The 22505-nt window shown below is 46.8% G+C and overlaps 3 protein-coding genes across 4 annotated transcripts in view; 2 read left to right on the forward strand and 1 right to left on the reverse strand.

Moving 5' to 3' along the window:
- The window catches only part of adam12a (ADAM metallopeptidase domain 12a), a 40318-nt gene extending 24718 nt beyond the window's left edge, over positions 1–15600 (forward strand). Inside the window, exons 7-23 of one of the 2 annotated variants that reach the window (XM_078788721.1) lie at positions 3498–3566; positions 3636–3707; positions 3782–3951; positions 4374–4458; positions 5606–5754; positions 8076–8253; positions 8699–8788; positions 8852–9047; positions 9139–9247; positions 10064–10262; positions 10334–10411; positions 11114–11222; positions 11287–11425; positions 11752–11866; positions 12255–12521; positions 13261–13376; positions 13452–15600. In XM_078788721.1, coding sequence (XP_078644847.1) covers positions 3498–3566; positions 3636–3707; positions 3782–3951; positions 4374–4458; positions 5606–5754; positions 8076–8253; positions 8699–8788; positions 8852–9047; positions 9139–9247; positions 10064–10262; positions 10334–10411; positions 11114–11222; positions 11287–11425; positions 11752–11866; positions 12255–12521; positions 13261–13376; positions 13452–13521 — 2211 coding nt within the window. In that variant the 3' untranslated portion in view covers positions 13522–15600. The remainder of the gene's footprint in view (positions 1–3497; positions 3567–3635; positions 3708–3781; positions 3952–4373; positions 4459–5605; positions 5755–8075; positions 8254–8698; positions 8789–8851; positions 9048–9138; positions 9248–10063; positions 10263–10333; positions 10412–11113; positions 11223–11286; positions 11426–11751; positions 11867–12254; positions 12522–13260; positions 13377–13451) is intronic. The other variant, XM_078788722.1, reaches the window with a different exon arrangement.
- A 334-nt stretch (positions 15601–15934) lies between these two features.
- Positions 15935–20416, forward strand: dhx32a (DEAH (Asp-Glu-Ala-His) box polypeptide 32a). Its single transcript, XM_058062232.2, has 10 exons — positions 15935–16333; positions 16786–16979; positions 17146–17518; positions 17590–17835; positions 17976–18069; positions 18132–18278; positions 18707–18898; positions 18983–19123; positions 19196–19574; positions 19913–20416. Exons 1-10 carry the CDS (start codon positions 16085–16087, stop codon positions 20091–20093), a joined length of 2196 nt encoding a protein of 731 aa, XP_057918215.2. The 5' UTR covers positions 15935–16084; the 3' UTR covers positions 20094–20416.
- Positions 20138–22432, reverse strand: bccip (BRCA2 and CDKN1A interacting protein). The gene is made up of 7 exons (XM_058062235.2): positions 22274–22432; positions 22109–22183; positions 21930–22010; positions 21767–21853; positions 21514–21701; positions 20656–20824; positions 20138–20586 (listed from the first exon to the last, which is right to left on the reverse strand). Exons 1-7 carry the CDS (start codon positions 22412–22414, stop codon positions 20416–20418), a joined length of 912 nt encoding a protein of 303 aa, XP_057918218.2. The 5' UTR covers positions 22415–22432; the 3' UTR covers positions 20138–20415.
- Between the last annotated feature and the right edge of the window lie 73 nt (positions 22433–22505).

Raw genomic sequence — 22505 nt, forward strand, 5'->3', positions numbered from 1 at the left:
AAATCACCTCATTTTCTTACTGCCCTAATTCTCTTGAAAGATAAAATGCACCGGTCCACCACCTTGGTTTGACCTCATTCTCCTCTTGGATAAAATGTTGTAAGTAAATTGTTGCTAATTGTCTCCTTTGTGGCTGCTTTGCCTCACTATGTTTTCTTACTGCCCTTAGTGTCCTTTTGGATAAAATGCAGATCATTAAATACAGAAAAAGCCTCATTTCCCCCCATGGTTGCTTTGCTTTGCCACAGTGCTCAGTTGTCTTGCTGCCCTCAATCTCCTCTCAGATAAAATTTGGAGTAAATTTGGATTTTTGTGTAAATAATTTAGGAGGCTTGCTTCATATTTTGTTGAATTTTTCACGCATCCTTCCCATTAGGATTGTGTCAAGTAGACGGTGCTGGTTGAGAAACGCCCACTGGAAGCACATGGCCAACATGTGCGTGATATTTAGAAGAGCTCCGCACCTCGCTTTGTGTCCCCTGGCCGTCCTTTAGCCAGGAGGCTCAATCCTGGGAGTGTCAATCCTGGGAGTGTCAATCCTGGGAGTGTCAATCCTGGGAGTGTCAATCCTGGGAGTGACTCTAAAGATGATCAATGCGGATAAGTGGAAAACACTCACCCTTGTGATCTCTTATCTGACTGATGAGGGAGTGAACGTGCTAATTCATCAGGTCGACGGGATTCAACCACAGTCAGGGACTTTCCCGCCTGCTTTACAAATCATTCCCTGGACGGAGGTTGTGTCCATATTGGGCGTGTATCGTAGGAACCACGCCAGACATATGGCCCCTTTCAAATATTGAAATATTGTCTTTAACAATTTGTTTCCCCTCTGAGGCTGATTTTTTTCACAAAACTTTTGATTGCATCTTGAATTAATAGAACTTGTCAAGATTGAGCGTGAACTAACAAAGGCTGACAGATCTGTGCTAAACAAATTGGACAAAAGTAATGGAGGACGACAAAGGAGAGATCTACCCTCGTCAACACGGAGGCATTTAAGGGAATCAATAAGTGGGAACAGATGCTCTGCTCTTTCTTCTACTTGGGAACTAAAATGTATAAATCCTACGATTGGTGCTGTTTGTCAGTCTCTTGCATTGTTGTTGTTTATCTCCACAGTTTGCTGCAGAGCCTCGTTTTATTGCAGCCCTCAGTCTCCTCTTGGATAAAATGTCAGTAATTCTAGGAGTCACAGGAGGAGACCTTGTATTGCATTGTTGCTATTTGTCCGCACACTCTCTGCTTTGCCACAGTGTTCCGTGGTCTTGCTGCCCTTAGTCTCCTCTTGGATAAAATGCCAAAAAGTAAATTTAGGCGTCACAGAAGGAGACGATGTATTCCATTGTTGCTATTTGTCTGCACACTCTTTGCTTTGCCAGTGTTCTGCAGTTTTGCTGCCCTTAGTCTCCTCTTGGATAAAATGCCAAAAAGTAATTTTAGGCGTCACAGAAGGAAACGTTGTATTCCATTGTAGCTATTTGTCCGCACATTCTCTGCTTTGCCACAGTGTTCTGCAGTTTTGTTGCCCTGAGTCTCCTCTTGGATAAAATGCCAAAAAGATAGATAGATCAAGACCTTGTGTTTATATGAATATATGAATATTAAATTGAAGTATTAGCCGTCCACACAACATTTCTGAGGTATATCCATGTTTAAAAATGATCCAGTTTCTTCTGAAATTACAAATCCAATTTCATAGAAAGTTGTGTCCGGCTTCAGAGCTTATACCGCTAACAAAAAAAAACATGCAAGCGAGTCCTGTTCAGCACGCAACATCAGGCCTGCTTTGATAAGTCGCCATGTGCCAGGCTTAAGGCGCCAGAGATAAGTGGCATCCTGGCAGAGCTGGACGACGAGTGGGGGGGTCAAAAAAAAGAAAAGTGCGGGTCCTTATCACTTCCTGTATATCTCAAAAAAGGTGCAGAATATAACACCTGAGAGATTTTTTTAAAAACTTGTCTTCATGAAAACTAAAGCAGCCTATCTTGCATAAAACAGGACCCTGGGGGTGGGGTGGGGGGGACAATATTTCCTTCCAAATCCACTTGCACTCCTTTTTTTCCAGCATCAAGAACAAACTGGATGCATTATTGACTTTGTGGTGACAGCAAGCAAACAAGCCGAGCTTCACGGCTCAGGTTCACAAGTTCAGTTGAACAGAGCGCCGTCGCCACGGGGCGTATTTGGAGAACACTTCAGCCCGTTCCAGCTTATCTAAGCAGCAGGATGGATACGGGATAGATAGGAGGCGGGAGGATCCCAGCTGGCAGGTCAGCAAGGATGAAGAGGATCGGGAAAGAGGACCACGGTGTGCTCAGGCAGTCCGGAGTAACAGGACAGGAGCTCAAAGTAGACCAGTGAATACGATCTCTTACCACAGTCTCCTCTTTGCTGGAGTGTTCCATTTTCTTGCAGCCCTCAGTCTCCTCTTGGATAAAGTCAATACATAGTAGGAGACGTTCACCTTTTTTCTTCTTGTACTGTAATTCTCCATCGTCGTTTTGCCACAGTACCTTGTGTTCTTGCTAACCCAGGTCATGAGATGTTCTACTCCATTGTTGTTTTTTGTCTCAACAGTCTCATCTTTGCTACAGCACCTCATTTTCTTGCTGCCCTAAGTCTCCTCTTGGATAAAGTAAATACAGGCGATACAGGAGGAGATGTTCTACTCCATTGTTGTTTGTCTCAAGAGTGTGGTCTTTGCTACAGCACCTCATTTTCTTGCTGCCCTAAGTCTCCTCTTGGGTAAAGTAAATACAAGGGACTCCACAGTCTCAGTTTTGCCGCAGTACCTTGTTTTCTTGTTATCCTAAGTCTTGTCTTGCATTAACTACTGAGAACTAAATACGGGAAACATTGAAGAAGATGTTCTTCTATTCTGTAGTTTGCCTCCACAGTGTCCTATTTGTCGCAGCTCCTCGTTTTGTTGCAGCCCTCTCTCCTCTTTAAATGTTGACAAGTAAATACAGGAGATACAGGAGGAGATGTTCTACTCCATTGTTGTTTGTCTCAAGAGCCTCATCTTTGCTACAGCACCTCATTTTCTTGCTGCCCTCAGTCTCCTCTTGGATCAAAGTCCTGTAAATACGGGACTGTTGTTTGTACGGTAATGTATATGATAGGGTTATGTATCGGATGTGACCAGAAGTGGTGTAGCTCAGTGAGCCAACGTCCTACCAGCGTTGGGCCCCCAGAGGCAGTCAGAGTGCAAGCCGAGCTTGACATGCTGATAAGGCAGTTTGGAGACAAGTGCTTGTGCCCGCACGAGCATTTCCAGAGCAGCTGGCGGCATGGCAACAAGCCAACCTCGTCGCCTCAAATCCTCGCCCTGTATGTGCTGCAGAAAGTCCTTCCAAATAAGGTGATGGGACGTTCTACCAAAGGTTATGCAGCATCCACTGCTGCTCTTCAAGCGGTTATATTTGCTTCTCTTCCTGTTTGTAGGTTAGAGCAATTTATTCACGTGTAGTAAAATATTACTTGTACCCCGTTAGCACAAGCGCCACGCCCAGACGACCACGACCAAGTACGTGGAGCTGATCATCGTGGCCGACAACAGAGAGGTAAGCTGCGAAGAACGTCCTTTCTCTGTGAGGTACAAGATCACCGCTGGCTTCTTTCTCAACGTGAAGTTTCAGAAGCAAGGCAAGGACGTGGAGAAGGTCAAGCAGCGTCTGGCCGAGATCGCCAATTACGTGGACAAGGTAACGATCCCGTCAACAGACAAGAAGGTCAGCTGAGGAGAAATGATGGATCAGTTCCAACTGCTCCTCATCAGTTCTACAGGGCCCTGAACATCCGTGTGGCTCTGGTGGGCCTGGAGGTGTGGAGCGACGCGGACAAGTGTCCCATCACCCAGGACCCCTTCACCACCCTGCACGAGTTCCTGGACTGGAGGAAAGTCAAGCTGCTGCCTCAGAAGCCGCATGACAACGCTCAGCTCGTCAGGTATCGTTTTGGTGCTTGGTGAGAATCTGGATAAAAGTACATAGATGAGTTGATGGTGTCTGATGGTCTGATGGTGAGGAAGAGAGAATGTGCCCTGGGATTGGCTGGCCACCAGTCCAGGGTGGACCCCGCCTCTTGTCCGAAGGCAGCTGGGATAGGCTCCAGCATGCTTGCGACCAGAGTGAGAATAAGCGGTACAGGAAGTGGAATGACAGGAGATGGTTTAGTCCTTTCACGTTCCATGGTTAAACCAGGAAGTATCTTTCTAGCGAGTAGCAAATGATGAAATAAACAACAACAAATATGGCACCCGCTATTTTCTAAAATATGCAATTTTAGTCATTTAGTCATCTCACATGATCCTCCTCAAACCCAAATGTGTGTGCTTCACAAAGTGTATTGTGTGTGTTTGCCTCCTTTAGCGGGGTCTACTTCCAGGGTACCACCATCGGCATGGCGCCCATCATGAGCATGTGCACCGCCGAGCAGTCTGGAGGAATCGTCATGGTAATTATGGCATCCATTACACAAGTGTCTGCTTCTTTAAGTGTCTTTATTTAAGCATAGCAGCCCCATGATGGCCTCTCGCTTACCTTCATGTTTGGACAAGCTCTGTTATGACTTCATACGCTCTTTGTGGTCCAAGCATGGATGGTGGAGGTCCTGCGTACTTCCACGTCTTTTTATCCTGGCATCATCACAGATGGCACAATAACTGTCGGGAGAGCTTGGTCGTGATGACAGAGCATCGTCTAGCACTCACTTCATTAGGTACATGTGCACGAGGCCCCCCCCCCTTCCCCCTTCCCCCCAGAATGGACAGGGATTGTTTGAAACATGTGCTTCAGCTAATTTATCCAAACTTGTGTCCTGTTGTTTACAGAGCGTGTTTGAGCTCATAACTATCTTCCCCCCCTTATGGGTTTTATTGTTTTTTTTCCACCCCGCCCCCCCATCCCCGCTAGCATCTTAAGCATCCATTCCCAGACCATCTGGAATCTCTATTTGCAGGCCTCGAGTGTTGTTACTTTCATCTAATTGTTGTCTGTGGTGTTTTGTGTTTAAAGGGAACCTATTAGGCTATTTCCACTTTTCTGGCCCATAAATGTTGTTACAATGTTGTATTCTCGTGTTAAACTATGCCAAAGTTTCAGTTAATGAGGTTATTTTAGCACTGCCACCTTGTGATGTCACAGTATGACAGTGTGTGTAGCATTATAGAGTGCGCATACAGGGAGTCTGGAATTGCTAATACGCTTTCTCCACCACCAGTCAGTGGTCCACCCATGGTTTTTAAATACGGGTAGTACCGCACAAAACTACCAGTACCTCCTAACCACTTTTGAAGTATTTCTTCAAAAAAAGCCACGCATGCCCGTGGAGAACATGCAAACTCCACACTCCTAGCTGTGTGGCCTGGCGCTAACCACTCGTACACCGTGCAGCCAGAATGACATTGTATACGTAAAAGCTGACTAAAGTGCACTATAGCGTTTCTTGGAACCAAATGGGTTTCCAGTTGGACTTATTAAATCACTTTTAAAGCGTCTAAATTCCAGCATGAGGTCCAGATTTTCCAAAACACTGTGGTGGCACCACCGATCCCCATGTAGGAGCGGACCTTTCAGTTAAACAAATGCTGCTGTATGTTCAGGATCATTCGGACAACCCTTTGGGCGCCGCCGTCACGCTAGCACACGAGCTGGGCCACAACTTTGGGATGAACCACGACACGCCAGAGAGAGGGTGCGGCTGCAGGGTGACGGTGGACCGCGGCGGCTGTATCATGACTCCCTCCACCGGGTGAGTTAAGTAATCCGTTGTCGTGTCCAGTTTGTGTTCCACTTATGTTGTTCTCATGTCAAAACAGGATTTCACATGTTAACAATTTGTTAGCCAGCATCTGTGGAGCAGCAACGTTTTGGGATTTATGGCCGACAGGAACAGCAGCTGGAGCCGAGCTTACAGCCTAGAGCTCCATGAGTCTTGGATTGTTGGATTGGGGAGGGATGATGAGTTCAGGTACCGCACACGGCTCAACGGAGGTCTGAAGAAGAGACCTTGTGATGTAATCGTAGTTAAACCGGTAAAGAAAGCTGCTGATGGCGCCACCATGTGGTGTGGAGGCAGACATACGGTAGTTTGGTGCAAAAATGGAATCAAACCCGGTTGGGACCTTGAAGAAAATGGAGAATTATGTCAGTAAACGTGGTTGAACCCAAAAGCGAGGAGAATACACCATGTGGAAACATTTGTTCTCGCCAGGGTCTTTCTGGTCTGCAGGAGACCCAGACTGGTATGTCTTTGGTTTGGATGGATCCCATGACAAACAAGCAGTCTATTATGGAGCAGTCACGTTCTCAACCTTCTTTAAAAGAAGCAGAAGAGCTTGAACAGAAGAAATAATGCCTTTGTGTCTTTTCCTCCACGGCAGCCCAGCGCTATTCTTTGACACGCATGCAACTTTAATGTTGGAAAATCTTTCTGCAGCGACGGATAAATACTTAAATACGACTGAAAACTGCCTGTTACTCACTTTTAAGTCGGGGCCGCTTAGAACACCCATGGTCTTTGAATATTTCACGCTATCTCACCATGAGTGAGTGTTGGGACGCAACGAGAGTTCGAGCAAATAAATACGTGTTTGTTTGGAGATTGTGTGCTTTTTATTGGCGGAAAGCGAGCTGATCCAGTTCTCCGTGTGCTAATAATCCTCCCTGTTGCCGTCTTCGCTTTAATCCGGGATTAGCGGAGCAATGCATTCAAACAACAAGTCTCCTATCAGCCTGTTTCGGTTTCCAAGGCTAATTCCGCATCAGTGGGCTCTGCCAGGAGCAAAGCCATGAATCCCCCGGGGGCCCGACCCTTGGCACATCGCGGTGTCCTTCTTGACAAGCCCGCAAAAATCGATTTTTTTTGGCCCTCGCTGCAAACTACAACGACAACGATAATGTGCATGTTGCTAAAAGAATAGCTTTCAATGCTGTGTTATACTCCACAGCGGTCATATGGTGGTTGTTTGTCCCCACAGTCTCCACTTTGTTGCAGGGTAGTGTTTGTCTTGCTGCCCTCAGTCTCCTCTTGGATAAATTTGGTCTCCTTCTTACTGCAGATAAAGAAACACAGGATAAAACCTTCCTATGCTGTAGATGTTTGTCCCCCCAGGCTCCACTTTGCTGCAGGGTAGTGTTTGTCTTGCTGCCCTCAGTCTCCTCTTGGGTAAATTATGTCCCTTTCTTACTGCGGAGAAGAAAACACAGGATAAAACCTTCCTACGCTGTGGATGTTTGTCCCCACAGTCTCCACTTTGTTGCAGGGTAGTGTTTGTCTTGCTGCCCTCAGTCTCCTCTTGGATAAATTTGGTCTCTTTCTTACTGCAGATAAAGAAACACAGGATAAAACCTTCCTATGCTGTAGATGTTTGTCCCCCCAGGCTCCACTTTGCTGCAGGGTAGTGTTTGTCTTGCTGCCCTCAGTCTCCTCTTGGGTAAATTATGTCCCTTTCTTACTGCGGAGAAGAAAACACAGGATAAAACCTTCCTACGCTGTGGATGTTTGTCCCCACAGTCTCCACTTTGCTGCAGTGAAGTGTTTTTATTGCTGCCCTCAGTCTCCTCTTGGATAAAAGGGGCCTCATTGCTAACCATCATACAAGTAAACATGAGAATACAGTTCTCCATTCTTGTTGTTTGTCTCCGCAGTCTCAATTTTGCTGCAAAACATGTCCCCTTCTCACATTAATGTCTAATGTCTTCCCAGCAAATGTAGCCCATCTGGGCCATCATATACACCTCTCCATGAGTCAAGCACCCATTAAAGTGCCAAAACTCATAAATGGGAAAATATGTGCATAGCGGCTCATTGTGGCCTTGCTTTATTGTGTGCATTCATAATAATAATAAATAATAATAATGATAAAGATTCATAAGGTTGTTCTTTATGGCGTAGCGATACCATCACACGCACGGTAGATCATCTGGGAAGGCTTATCACCAGAGGATGTTTGATCTTTGACGCTCGTTGTCTCTCTTGTCCAAAAACAACACGATAACCGGCGTTATGTTTTATGGATATTTATGGCTGTATGATGATGCATCTTTCCCCGCATGCTGGCTGCTTCCCAGGTACCCGTTCCCCACCGTGTTCAGCAGCTGCAGCAAGAAGGACCTGACGGCCAGCTTCGACAAGGGCGTGGGCATGTGTCTCTTCAACATGCCTGAGGTCAAGGTGCTCTATGGCGGCCAGAAGTGCGGCAACGGCTACATGGAGGAAGGAGAGGAATGCGACTGCGGAGAGCTGGAGGTAATGAAGCTTTTATTATTATTATTATTATTATTATTATTATTATTATTGTTGTTGCGAGGCAGAGGACATAGTCATGCGGTGTTATATAGGAGATAATGTCTTTGTCTCCATGAGACAGTAGACGTTGTGTATGTCTGTTAGTGCACACGTCCCCCCCTGCAGGACGTCAGGGACACATTCAACCTGCAAATGTTGGGAGCTGACACGAGCCCCCCGAGGCCCAGACGGGTCCGTAATGCGCCAACCTGGGCGACGTCCCAGCTCTCATTAAAATATGGCCCATCATCATCATCATCATTGTAGCAAAGCTCTTTTCAAACATCCCATAAATGACTAAATAAATAAGTCATAATTGGAATGACAATTTTCCATAAAATCTGCTGTCAACAATCCAACTTCCACCTTCTGATGTTTTGCTTGGACTTCCTGGTCCCCTTTGAAGGAGTGCATGAATCCATGCTGCAACGCCAGCACCTGCACCCTGAAGGGCGATGCCGTGTGCGCCCACGGCCAGTGCTGCCACGACTGCCAGGTATTTTTAGAACCGCCACCAAAAGCAGTCCAGCTTTGCCGACGGCCTAAATTTCTATTGCAGCTGAAGCCGTCGGGAACTCCATGCCGAGAGTCCGGCAACTCCTGCGACCTACCCGAGTTCTGCACAGGCGTCAGCCCCCACTGCCCCCCCAACGTCTACCTGCATGACGGCCACGCCTGCCACAGCGTGGACGGGTACTGCTACAACGGCGTATGCCAGACGCACGAGCAGCAGTGCGTGACGCTGTGGGGACAAGGTAGACTTGGTACCAGATTACCAGATTACCAGATTACCTCGCGTCCCGTATTACCTGGTCCCGTAAGAACTTTGAGGTGTCTGTGCCCAAGGGGCCAAGGCTGCTCCGGGGATCTGCTTTGAAAGGGTCAATTCGGCGGGGGACCCCTACGGGAACTGCGGCAAGGACGCCAAAGACTCCTTCGCCAAATGCGACGCACGGTAAGACGAATATGAGATATCAGAAATACACGCAATCAGTTTTATGCTCTTGTTTCTGCCTTTTTGCCCATATTTTTGCCGATATTGTCCAACTCTCAATTTCCAATACTGATATCAGCTGATACCGATATCTGTAACATGACATCACATTTGTGTTGTATACAGCATTATTATATAAATATTGGTTGTTATGATCGGGGGAAAACGTGATACTGATATTGCATTTTTATGCCGATTATCGGTATCAATAATTATCGGACCTAATAAAAACATTCCTTCATTTTCTACTGCTTATCCTCACGAGGGTCGTGGGGGTGCTGGAGCCTATCCCAGCTGGACTGGTGGCCAGCCAATCCCAGGGCACATATAGACAAACAACCATTCACACTCACATTCATACCTACGGACAATTTGGAGTCACGGGTAGAAGATGCTAACTCTACACAGAGATGGCCGAAGGTGGAATCGAACTTGGGTCTCCCAGTTGTGCTAACCACTCTTCCACCGTGCAGCACATAATATACATATATATTGCAATTGGCTAATTTCTGCTGCAATACACTGCTCTCCACTGTGTGTATGCTAGCAGCCCCGCCTCCACCCACGCCAAAGAGACTGTATGACCGAGAAAAGGGCTCACTCTGTTCATTCTGTTGTTTTATGGGACAATATGCACAGGCCGTGCAGCCCCCCCTAATAGAAACAGATCTAGATTTTGGTGTACCCCGCCTCTCGCCCAAAGACCGCTGGGATAGGCTCCAGCACCCCTCGTGAGGATAATTGGTAGAAAATGAATGAACGCTGCCGTGTCCACAGGGACGCCATGTGTGGTAAAATCCAGTGCCAAGGAGGGGCCAGTCGCCCGGTCATCGGCACCAATGCCGTTTCCATAGAAACCAACATCCCCTTACAGGAAGGGGGGAAGATCCTGTGCCGCGGCACACACGTCTACCTCGGCGACGACATGCCCGATCCCGGCCTGGTCCTGACCGGCACCAAGTGCGGCAACGGAATGGTGAGCCCCGCCATCGCCGACCCGTCCGTTTCCGTGACCTTTTTGCATCCTGAATCTTGTGGTGTCCGCAGATATGCCTGAACCGCCGGTGCCAGAACATCAGCGTGTTCGGCGTCCACAAGTGTGCCGCCAAGTGCAACGGTCGAGGGGTGAGTGCGGACCAGCTCCGCTCCAAATATTCTATTTAGCGTTGATACTAAATGAAGTACGCGGGGGGGGTGGGGGGGCATGTCGTCATCCATCATCCAGGATGCTGAGAGGCCTACTCAATTAGCCAGAATAGATTCAGTTCTGATTAGCTTTAAGAGCCATTCATCAACGCTTGCCAACAACCCGTTTGGGCTGTTTAATAAGTTTAACGAGGGTTCCAAAATACAGTAGAACCTCTGAGGTGTTTGGATTTTAATGCAAATAATACAAATAATCCGTTACTGGGTCATTTTCCCGATGAAATTAAAGGTGAAATTCACAAATTGTGAGCATATTTGGGGGTTGGGCTGTCCTGACGATGACTGGGTGGTCCTGATGCGAGTCTCTGCTCCCTGAGGCTGTTATGCTAATTATTAGCTGCTACAAGACGCAGCAGCAGCTTTATTATCATATCATATTATTTCATATCATATCATATCATATCATATCACATCATATCATATCACATCATATCACAACGTTCTCTTGGAGGATGTTAGCCTTGCAGGACCGAGGAAGAACTGACATGATGTTTTCCTCACCTGTTCCAAATGATTCCCGTCTGCTTTTATCAGCCACGGCAGCTCAGCAGGACAGGAAAAGGTGATCCAGCAGTATGTTTTTATGGGAATGATGGGAATTGTTTCCTGATGTTCCTGCAGGTGTGCAACAACAATAAGAACTGTCACTGCGAGGCCCACTGGGCGCCCCCCTTCTGCGACAAGTCCGGCTTGGGGGGCAGCGTGGACAGCGGTCCCGTCAGGCTGGCAGGTGAACATATCGGGAGCATCCTTGACTGGAGTTCTTCATGGTGTCGCTTGACGTTCTTTCCCAGCAGATGGCCTCGGCGTGACGGCGGGCGTCCTGGCCGTGTTGCTCACACTCCTCGGAGGCAGCGTGTTGGCGTGCGTTAAGAGGAAAACCCTCCGAGGAATGCTGTCCACCGTCAAGAAGGATCCCACAGACAAGATCAGGTGACTCTTTTTGTCTTTTGTCCAAAATTTTGCCGTGATGCTGGAATTCCGTGTTTTTTTATGATGAAATATACATCAGCAGGTATAAATTTTAATTATAATAATTAGGCCAATGTTAGCAGACGTATATGTCACAGACGTCCTTGCGTGAGTACTCAACCTCCATAGGTATGAATGTGAGTGTGAATGGTTGTTTGTCTATATGTGCCCTGGGATTGGCTGGCCACCAGTCCAGGACAGCTGGGATAGGCTCCAGCACCCCCCGCGACCCTCGTGAGGATAAGCGATAGAAAATGAATGAATGAGTATTCCTCGTTGTATTCTAGATCCGTGAGCGCCACAATTAGCGGATCCTCCGCCCCCAGCCGGCCTCAGCTACGGAGCACGGCGTCCCCATCTTCCCCGGGCCCGGCTGTTCCCCACAGTGCCGCCGTCCTTAAGGTGACTATAATTTGCAGACTATGAAAAATTGAGCCGATGATGCTGTCATGGCGTCCGTCGTGATGGATTCCAACACCAGGAACGGCGCCGTGCCCTGACATGGAGCAGCAGCTGCCGCGCATTAGCGACACAGCGCTGTTTGGGGTTAGCGTCATGTGGTTCTCATTGCAGGACGCTGGAGGATGTTTGATGTTAGCACGGTGCAGGTGACGTCATCCTCCAGTGATCGGGGACGCGGGGGAGGGGCCACATGAGCTCATGTGTCCACATCTGGTCCCGACTAAGCTCTTTGGCGTAACGTGGGTCTGCCTGGACGGGCGGGGGGGTCTACGCGGCGTCTAAATGCAAGCCCCTGTGATGATCATCTGGATGTCTCCATCTTTTCCAGCCTCCTCATCGAGGCCCGGGGGCAGAGCTCCCACCGCCGCCGCCCTACCCCTCCCGCAGCCTGCGCAGGTTGCCCCAGTGCCCGCCGGCCCACCTGCACCAGCCCCTTTCCCTCACCGTGTCCCTCGCCACGCGACATCAGCCCAGGCCTCCCGCCCCGCCGCCGCCGCCTCACAAGGGCCACCTTCCTCACATTCACGTCACACCCGGAGCGGCGGCCATGGCTTGCCGCGGCGCTCCACGCCATAACGCCTGCAGGATGGTGACGGTGAGTTTCAAACAATAGTAGAAAATAACTCATCAAATAATATCATCAAACACATTTTTTGTTCTTTTCACAGATGAGTTAGTTGAACTAACTTAGTTAACTAAGTTTTAGTGTAATCCCTCATGGTTGGATCAACATCAACATGAAATTAAACCACAAATTTAAATTCATTTTTAATGATTGAAAGATTAAAATATTACAATTTGAATTCATTTAATTTATAATAATATATATAATAATTGGTCATTAAATGTTTATTGTGGGAATAATATAATAATTAATATTACATTAATATAATATTATTAATAATTATTTTACCATTATTTTTCTATATTAATTTAATATATATTTAATTTAGATTTCATACATTTACATTTGAATATAATTCATACAAATTGTTGGAGACCTATTATGCTCTTTTCCAATGAGTTATGGACTCCTGTAGAGCAGCTACACACAATAACCCGCACTGAAAGCTTTCTAGATCTTCCAGAATCTGCACCTATTCCAGCTGTATTTCCTTGGATTTCCAGAATGCTCACTCCACTGTGATTTGTCACAGTCCTGAGGACTTCTGGACTACTGCCGAACCTCACTTTGTAATTTTGTGCTCGCTGCCGGCACACTGTGATGTCACAACGAGTTTGTGTTAGAAAAAAAACCTCCATCCTGAACTTCTCTGAGGGCTCACTCTCCAATAATTGTGTGCTTATTGTTCCGTTTGTGTGTCCTCTACCAGGAACTGGAGCGTCCCAGTCCCCCTCAGAAGCCCCTGCCGGCCGACCCCAGGCCCCCATCCCACCTGCTGCAGGCCCCCACCTCAGCATCAACATCCGGCTCACTCAGACCTGAAAGGTGAACTTGTCAATGTCAGCGTTTGATCCCCGCGCCGCTTGGCACCGTCTCACCCGTACTTCCTGTTGCGTTCAGAAGCGGCGCCAAGCAGCCTGCAACGCTACCAAAGCCTTGCATCATTGCCAGCGTGACATACAGCAGATGAGACGTGATGATGATGATGATGAAGAAAATACTAAACGTTTGCACTATGACGACCACCCCGCCCCCGCCCCCGTTCAATCCTCCTATGGTGCTACAAGTTCAGGTACATGAAAATGAAGTATTTATATGAGTCCCTATTTATTTGCCACGTGGTGCACTGTGCCTGACACTTTTGATACACCTTTAAGAGCCAACTTGGACTTCGTTCATCTCATCAACGCCACCATTAGGAATATCACTCCTAGTATTAGTAGTCACCAATCTGGGAATCGAACCAAGGGAATGTCAAAAGGTGTCCAGAGCAAGGGCCCTTTTCATTTTGTAGGATAATTACAGTAGTTTGAAGGGTCATAGACGTCATATTTGGTACATCAGTGGTTCTCAAACTTTTTTTCCAGTACCACCTCCAAAATACTGTGCCATGCAATTCCATAGTTTCCTCCCTGCTACCTCACGGTTTAACTCGTGGCTTGGACACGCGGGCTTGTGAGGTCGGTTCGTATTTGCACAGTTGTTTCTATATGTATGTTCCTGTTTTTTGGAGGTTTTTTTTTTTGGTTTGATTTTTTTTTAAAGAAAAACTGCACTTTTGGGGAATTCTGTCCATTCATAATCCTTATGGGAAACATGAACACGCGTCTTTCTCTTTTCTGTGTCTTCTGAAGATATAACAACAGCTAGCAAGAACCCGCTGTTAAAACCTACCACCAAAACCCTCCAACAAGCTTTCTAGATCTTCCAGAATCTGCACCTATTCCAGCTGCATTTCCTTGGCTTTCCAGAATGGTCTGTTTAAGCTGTGATTGGTCACACTCCCAAATTCCCAACCAGTGGGTGGGGGGGGTCACCTTTTGGTAGTGGCCTGAGGCATCGTGAGCGAGTGTCACTACACCAGTAACGTAGTTCTTTGGCGTAAAAATGTTAATATCGGTAATAATAACAATGTCACTGTAGCTTGGGTAACATGCAGGTCACATTCGGTAAATGGAGTGTTGGTGGCACCTTCTGGAGGTTTTTTTCAGAAGGCTTTATAGGTGGAACGTGTGCTTGGAACGAACAGAATCAAGAAATAAATGTGTGTTCATGTCTAACATCAGGATTATGGATGGGCAAAATTCCAATAAAAGTGCACTTTTTCTTTCAAATGTAAGCCCATGTACCTCTCGTGGTACTTGCACCCTAGTTTGGAAACCAATGCTGTATACCCTGGGTTCCCAAAGTGGGGTGCATGTAGCCCTAAGGGTACACAGATTGCTGTTGGGCAGTGGTTCCCAAACTTTTTACAGTCGCGTACCCATTCAGACATTTTAATCTTAACCTGAAATAATGAACATAATTAAGTACAAAAATACATACAACTAACAATAAAACCTCATTATCGGGGGAATGGTTGTTTGTCTATATGTGCCCTGGGATTGGCTGGCCACCAGTCCAGAGTGGACCCCACCCGAAGAAAGCTGGGATAGGCTCCAGCAGGCCCACTACCCTCGTGAGGGTCTGTGTAACATTGTACTCATTATTTCCATGTTGTCGCCCCACAGCTTGTCAATACTTCAATACTTCCAAGGCATCCAAATAAATGAAAGGCTAAGCCACTGTGAGGTTTGGGAACCACTGCTGTACACCTTTTTATAGCATTTCTTAAGAACTGCTTTTAAGCATCAATTATGAATGATGACAATAATCTGCCGTCTCTCTGTGGGCACGACGCTGCCCTCTGCAGGTCAAATGTTGTGCAATTCAAAAACAAAAGACTAAAACTTGAAGCCGGCAAAAGACTGCTCTGCTTATACTGCAATAGTGACATGAAATATTCTTTGTGTTTTGTCACGTTGTCACGTTGGTGGCATCACACGAGCGAGAAGAAAAATGAATTTTTATGACCTTTTGATACACTTATCTTTTGTGATGCACTACTTTGAATCATTTTTTATGTGTTTTGTTCTTTCAAAACAAAACAAAATCGTGTGTGTGTGTTTTAATGTGTGTTGTCAATGTATGTTGTGTTACAGGTGAACACATTGTATTTTCCTTTTATACAGCAAATGTTTGATACATCATAATGTGCAGTAAAGGCTGTTCAAAGTCTTCCTCGGCTGTGATGACTTCTTAAGGCACATACAGTATGTTTGTATGAGTGATTATGATTTAATGACAACAGCACCCTCTTGTGGAGGACCTGCAAACTGCTGGAGACACTTCAATGAAGTGAAGCCTTTATGTTACGTCACATGTGGTGGATTGTTTTTATTTTAGGACTTTTACCAATCATACATATATTATTTTCTATATATTCTAAACTAGTACAACGGGTTATTTTTAGTACAATGCCAATCAAATATTGTGAAAGTATGTAAAATAATGGCGGTCTCCAATGCCATTATTTTGGGAAGTTGATGATGCAGTCATTGAGAGCACGTGTGTTGCCAGTCGGGGGTGGGGCGTTCAGGGTCAGTCTGTTAATGTCAGCAAGCAAGCAAGCAAGCGAGCAGCCGGGTGTGCTTGGTCTCCTCCGTCCACAATGTTTCATTAATTCAACATAAACGGGGCTTGAAGGCGTCATTATGGCTGAGGAGAAGGAGTCAGAAAAGCACCACCGGGAAAGCGAGTCTAGTGAGACTACTTTCAGCTTCGGAGACGACATGGAGCTGAACCAGTTTGACGGATTGCCGTTTTCCTCGCGGTACTACCAACTCCTCCAAGAGAGGAGGACTCTTCCGGTGTGGAAGGCGAGGAGCCAGTTTGAGGATGAACTGGTCAAAAAGCAGCTGCTGATTGTGTCCGGACCGGCCGGGACGGGGAGGAGCACCCAGGTGAGTTTCCACAGCACCTGAGCAAAATCTTACACAAAACTCTATCAAGAAACTGCTTTTTAAAATGGTGATTTTCAAGCACCGTTAGAAATCGTCAGGTGTCTGTGGTGTAAAGAGCAATGTAATATTCGTCCGTGTGGGAACACGTAGCTGATTGCCTCGTTCCTCCAATGGAATTAGTGATGCACGTCAGAGGCCGTGGTGGTATTTTGTAATAATTTTATTTGGTGGTGTGGCAAGATTTTTCCAAAGTGGCTCAAAAAGGTTGAAAAACACAGTTCTAAAAGACGATAATTTGATGTGTAATGTGTCATTTTTCAATAGAAAAATACCTTAGCATTAGCAGCCCTCACACATCCCTGTTTGTTTTGCTGGGTGCTCCAAATAAAGTTACAATGATTTGGTTTTGCATTGTTTTATCACCTTTTTAAGATTTTTTTTTTCCATTCTAGATCCCTCAGTGGTGCGCAGAGTTCTGCCTGTCCACCGGGTACCGTCACGGGACCGTGGCTTGCACGCAGGCCAGCAGGCAGAGGGCCGTGGACCTGGCCTTGCGTGTAGCAGATGAAATGGACGTAAACATCGGGCATGAAGTGGGCTACAGCGTCAGCCTGGAGGTGTGCTGCTGCTCGGATACTGTTCTCAGGTCAGCACAAGACATCACATGGACACTGGTAAAAAGTGTAGGAGTCCAACATGAATTCATTGGTGTCTTTCACAGAGGTCCTGAAAGTGTATTCATATTCTGCAACAGAAGTAGTAAATGGTTTCTTCCCGTGATCAGAACCTTGACATCACGCCATGTTGTGTAGATACTGCACTGATGATATCTTGCTAAAAGAGATGATGTCCGACCCTTTCCTGGAGAACTACGCCATCATCATCATCGACCAGGCCCACCAGAGGACCGTCAGCACCGACCTCCTCCTGGTTCTCCTGAAGGCCGTCATGGTGAACAGACCTGAGCTCAGAGTCGTGGTCCTCGCCGCCCTACCCTTGACAAAAGGCTTCCTGAGTCACTTCCCCGGCGCACCGCTGATCAACCTTGAGTCTCAGCGCCCCCCTGAGGTGGTCCACAGCTGCGGCGGAGGCAAGAACTACTTCTACTCTGCTTTAAGACTGGTTCTGGAGATCCACCGTACCAAGGAGAACGGGGATGTTGTAGTCTTCTTGGCTTCAGAGGACGTGAGGTTTTTTTTTGTTCACAGTCAACACTAGGAAATTCAAAGACCAAGACCAGTTTTTGACTCCTGCAGGAGATGTATGGGGCTCACAGCATCCTGCAGAAAGAAGGAACCAGGCTTGCAGGAGAACTGGGCAACATGGTGCCTGTGGTCCTGTGTCCCAACCAGGGAAGACTTCCACTTCCACCCCCCTCGGATGAGAATGGAAACTCCCGCAAATCACGACGGGTTTTCCTTGCGATTCAAGAGGCGGAGGACTTGTGGTGGGCGATGGAGAACGTCCACTTTGTCATCGACACAGGAGTCCAGAAGAAAATGGTATTGGAGTCTGATCTCCACTTTTGTATGATTTGCTCGATTTTCGACAAAGATCCATGCAGTCTACTGCTTCGTTCTTATCAGAGTACACGCTGCTGATTGCAGAAAGTAGCACAGGTTGACGTTTCTGACGTTGACAGGTGTACAATCCAAGAATACGTGCCAGCTCGGAGGTGCTGCAGTCCATCAGTTGGTGTCAGGCTGAGCTGCGCAAGGAGCTGTGCGGACCAGAAGGTACCGAGCTAACCATTAGCGCTGACGACCACACCCTCATTGTCCCCTACGTCTTTCCCCAGGTAAATGTTTCCGTTTGTACGCGGACAGCCAGCTCCCTGCGGAGAGAGTGCCTCAAATCCTGGAGTCCAACATCACCTCCACGGTTCTCTTCCTCAAAAGGATGGAGATCGGAGGCGTGGGGCAGTGCCAGTTCATCGACAGACCAGGTATGCCGACAGTCGAGACCAGTCTCTTCGTACTTTGTTCCCACGGACCTCACCCGCCATGCCCGGATGAACTTGTTGTGCTCGTCTGTTTGGGGCTGCTCAGGCGTGACTTAGCTGAGCCGACATGGCCGACCACCGCCAGCCTTTGTTTGACGACCGGGGCAAAAAGAGGCCAACTCATTAACTTCTTACGCAATCTGTCCGGGGGCCATTTATGGCTGGTGACTGTTTTTTTTTACTGAACCCTCAGCACATTCTAAAAACCCAACAAAAATAGAAAAAAGCAGGAAGTAACATAATTGTGCCTAAAATCCCTATTTTGAAGATAAAATCCTACTTAGCAGAAACTAGCTTACCGCAGCTGGGTCTAGAACCAACGAACCACAATAAAGGAGCCATTACTGTACCTTACCTCCTTACGTGTGCAGATCCCGAGGCTCTCATGCAGGCCTTGGAGGAGCTGGACTACCTGGCCGCTCTGGACGACGACGGCAATCTCTCTGAGATGGGCATCATCATGTCCGAAATCCCTCTGGAGCCTCAGATGGCCAAAGCCGTGCTGGCCTCCTGCGAGTTTGACTGCGTGAGCGAGATGCTGACCATCGCCGCCATGCTTTCAGGTACCCGCCTGCACACTGTACTGTGTATGTGTGTGTGTATATATATATATATTGTATACTGTATTGATGGTTCTTCTGATTAAGCACCAAGCTGCTTCCTGGAGCCTGCGTCCGGAATGACCCACGAGGCTGTGCAGTGTCGAAGAAAGTTCCAGCACCCGGAAGGCGACCACTTCACCCTCATTAACGTCTACAATGCCTTTAAGAGAAGCCAGCGTACGCCATGTGAGACACGCCCAATCAGGATGCACTCATGAGAATCATTGTGGATCTTCTCAATATACCTTCTTTTTGCAGATGTGAGTGAAAAGTGGTGCCGGGATCATTTCCTGGATCATTCCGCCCTCAAGGTGGCCGAGCAGGTCCGATCGGAGCTGATGGACACGCTGAACAGGATCGAGCTCCCCGTCTCGGAGTCAGCGTTTGGCACCAGGAGCAATGCATCCAACCTGAAGCGAGCATTGCTGGCAGGCTTCTTCATGCAGATCGCTCGGGACGTGGACGGCGCGGGGAACTACCTCATCCTCGCGCACAAGCACGTGGCCCAAGTGCACCCGCTCTCTGGCTATGGGCTGCAGTCCAACAAGCTGGGGGTCCCCGAGTGGGTGGTCTTCCATGAGTTCATGCTGTCGGAGAACAACTGCATAAGGATTGTGTCGGAGATTTCGCCTCAAGTGTGAGTATTCCCTGTATTTAGGATCTTTGTAGTAGTCGTGTACACTCACTGGACACTTCTTTAGGTACACCTGCACTATTTTAATGACATTTCCACCACAGCTGGGGGTCAAATTCTGCCTCCTTTAGGTACGCCCACTGCGCTGTGATTGGTCACACTCCCAAAGACTTCCGGAGACTACGTAGCGCCGTGTTTACGAATTGATTTTTTAAATTGCATGTTAACACTATATGAACGTGAACAGGCTAATAAGCATCAATTGAATATTGTACAATTCTGCTGGGACAATAATTGTCAACAGTTTGTGGGCAAAATTCCTCTCCATCCATCCACTGCAGCTTCATTGAAATGGCCCCGCTGTACTACTTCTACAATCTTCCCCCGAGCGAGAGCAAAGACGTGCTGCAAGACCTGCTGGATCCACAACCAGACGCTGCGGGACGGGACAAGAGACACAAAGTGAGTGGTGACGCCAACAACAGTAGTGTGCAGTCTTCTGACAGGTGTGTCATTCAGTAGACATTTGGGGCTTTTGGTGATGGAAAGGATGTCAGTGATGCATATTTGCTGATGGGTGTCAAAGAAAAGGAAAGTCCTGAACGTAATTGCGTTTATGTTCTGTCGTGCACACTTGGTTCTAAATGAGCTTTTAATGTCTGTCTTCCTCTCCTCCTGCTACTTCCTAACAAGTCAGTGCTGTAGAGTTGTTTTTTTTAAGGAAAAAGACTTCATGAAAATCTTTGTTAAACATGATTTTTATGCTGGAAATTCATAATTGACTATTAAATCTTTACAATATTATCTTCCACCAGAGTAGAAGCTTTTTTTATAATTTGGGTGTTCACACAACCAAGTATTCTTTGAGTTTGTCCATGATGGAGGGCATCCTGTCGGCCGGGATCAACATGACTGTCCTGAAAGGCTTCATGGGAACGTCGTTGAAGGACCACCTCCCACTCAAACATGAGTCGGCGTCTTCCTGGACGGAGTAGTGGAACTTGACGACGGCGTGCTGCGAGCGGACAGAAACAAATATTGTTACTATAAAAAATCTGTTATATCCATGTTTCCTATTATTGACCTCATAGAAGAACTCCTCCTCTGCGTTGATGAACATGTATTCCTCCTTAAGAGCGCCACCTCTAGCGGGAATACTCTTGACGGCTTCCTTGCAGGTCTTGCTGATCATCAGACAGTAGTGATACCGTCCACTTGGCTTGTTGGTCCTCTCTGCCTCCGAGATCTCCTCTCTGGAGTTCAAAAGATGCATACATCAATCAGATTTGGATTTTCTAGTCATCCATGAACCTTTGAAATTAAATTAAAAAATGTTAATAGGAATAGTGCAACTCTCAATGCTAACGGTATAGTGAATACAGTATGTAGTCTGCCCCCTAGTGGCCACTAATGGAAGGTTGCTCAATCCATGCCATTTACTTATACTATATATATATATTTTAGATTATATACTATGAATGGGATATTACTGGAACTAAAATGGATGTCATTGTTAAGAATCATTTTTTTTAAACAATAATTTTTCCTTACCTTTTTCCCTTACTATATTTTAAACACTATTTTAATAAAAGTCATTTTTAACCATACATTTTGTGTTCTGTTTGGGAACTGTTTATCTTTTAGTCCTTTGACAAATGTTTTTTTCGTCAAAAGGTATACTTTTGCAATTTTGCCCATCATTTGCCCAATTATGTGAAACATTAACACATTTCTATCCCTTCTGTGCATTCCAGCACAAAAACAAGTTGATATGAGCTAGCTAACAACAGACATCATGGGAAATACCTATTTTGACATTATAGCCCTTTATTATAGACATTATTATAGAATATGACTTTGATATTTGGAACTGTGTGTTAACCGAGCGTACAGACTACACAATCGTGACAATAATGGGTGGGTTGTAGGTGGGCTTACTCACTGGAGCTGTTTGTGCAGCGGGAGGGCGATCTGCGGCGGCACATTGACAAAGCGCTCGCTGAGAAGAAGGCCCACAGGCTTACTGGTGTCGTTCAGCGTCTTCTCCAGCTGCTCCATGACGTTGTGGCCGGAGGTCTTCTCACACTGATTCAGGAGCAGCTCCTTCACCTCCTCCACGCACTGCACACTCTGCCGACAGACATGCAACACCCATGAGGTTATGCTTTGTCACCGACATAAGACGACAGCGTTACCTTTCTCTCTGTGAGGTTTAGCATCGTGATGAACCCAAACACTTCATCTGGGTCCTCGTCGTCACTGTCTTCTGGTACTTCAGCTTGCTGGAGCAAAAGCAAAATAATAAGCTTAAAACATGCAGAGAAAGTAACCTGTAATAAACTATGAATAGAAACTCACCTTGATGACACTTCCCACATGGTTTTGCTGGATAATGATGTCAGTCATCTCTGACGTGTTTACATGAGCCTTTAGAAAGAGCTGTTGTACCACACCAAGCCACAAGAGGCACCAGTCAAAACACAGCAAACATCCAGAACATTCAATTATAGTTATTATACAAAATATATTCTCCAAACCTGCTGTAGGAGTTTTTTGATACCATTAAAGTCGTTGTGTGAGATGGTGTGCGCTTCAAAGTCCACCATAACCTCCTAAATGACAAAGCAGCCTGAATTAGCGAGAATTAAGCTAATATTAGCAAACAAGCTAGCAGGGCCGAGTCTTTATTAAAGTCGCCCCACCTCATTAATCTCCTCTTCGGATGCTTCGCTGTCCTCCTCCGAAGAATCTCCATCTTCCTCCACACTTTCGTCGGAGCTGTTGTTAAGTTCCTGGGGATTTTCACTCAAACCGACTGCCCTCTTCTTAGCCGACGAAGCCATGCTTGCAAACACGCGTGTCTGTCAACCGGAGTGGGCGTGCTAAAGCGTCACTACGTCAAAGGAAACTGGCGCCCTTCTCACGCCATTTTGG

Source organism: Doryrhamphus excisus, unplaced genomic scaffold (assembly GCF_037039965.1).
Source record: "Doryrhamphus excisus strain RoL-2023G ecotype Guam unplaced genomic scaffold, RoL_Dexc_Guam_v1.1 HiC_scaffold_24, whole genome shotgun sequence".
Taxonomy (NCBI): domain Eukaryota; kingdom Metazoa; phylum Chordata; class Actinopteri; order Syngnathiformes; family Syngnathidae; genus Doryrhamphus; species Doryrhamphus excisus.

Bases quoted from the DNA above. Each gene is read 5' to 3' on its own strand.
- bccip (XM_058062235.2), bottom strand. From the start codon at position 22,414: ATGGCTTCGTCGGCTAAGAAGAGGGCAGTCGGTTTGAGTGAAAATCCC. The intron at 22,184-22,273 runs GTGGGGCGACTT...TTTGTCATTTAG, and splicing joins CCGAAGAGGAGATTAATGAG to GAGGTTATGGTGGACTTTGA. The intron at 21,702-21,766 runs GTAACGCTGTCG...GTCTGTCGGCAG, and splicing joins TAAACCTCACAGAGAGAAAG to AGTGTGCAGTGCGTGGAGGA.
- dhx32a (XM_058062232.2), top strand. From the start codon at position 16,085: ATGGCTGAGGAGAAGGAGTCAGAAAAGCACCACCGGGAAAGCGAGTCT. The intron at 17,836-17,975 runs GTATTGGAGTCT...TGACGTTGACAG, and splicing joins CAGGAGTCCAGAAGAAAATG to GTGTACAATCCAAGAATACG. The intron at 18,899-18,982 runs GTACCCGCCTGC...CTTCTGATTAAG, and splicing joins CATCGCCGCCATGCTTTCAG to CACCAAGCTGCTTCCTGGAG.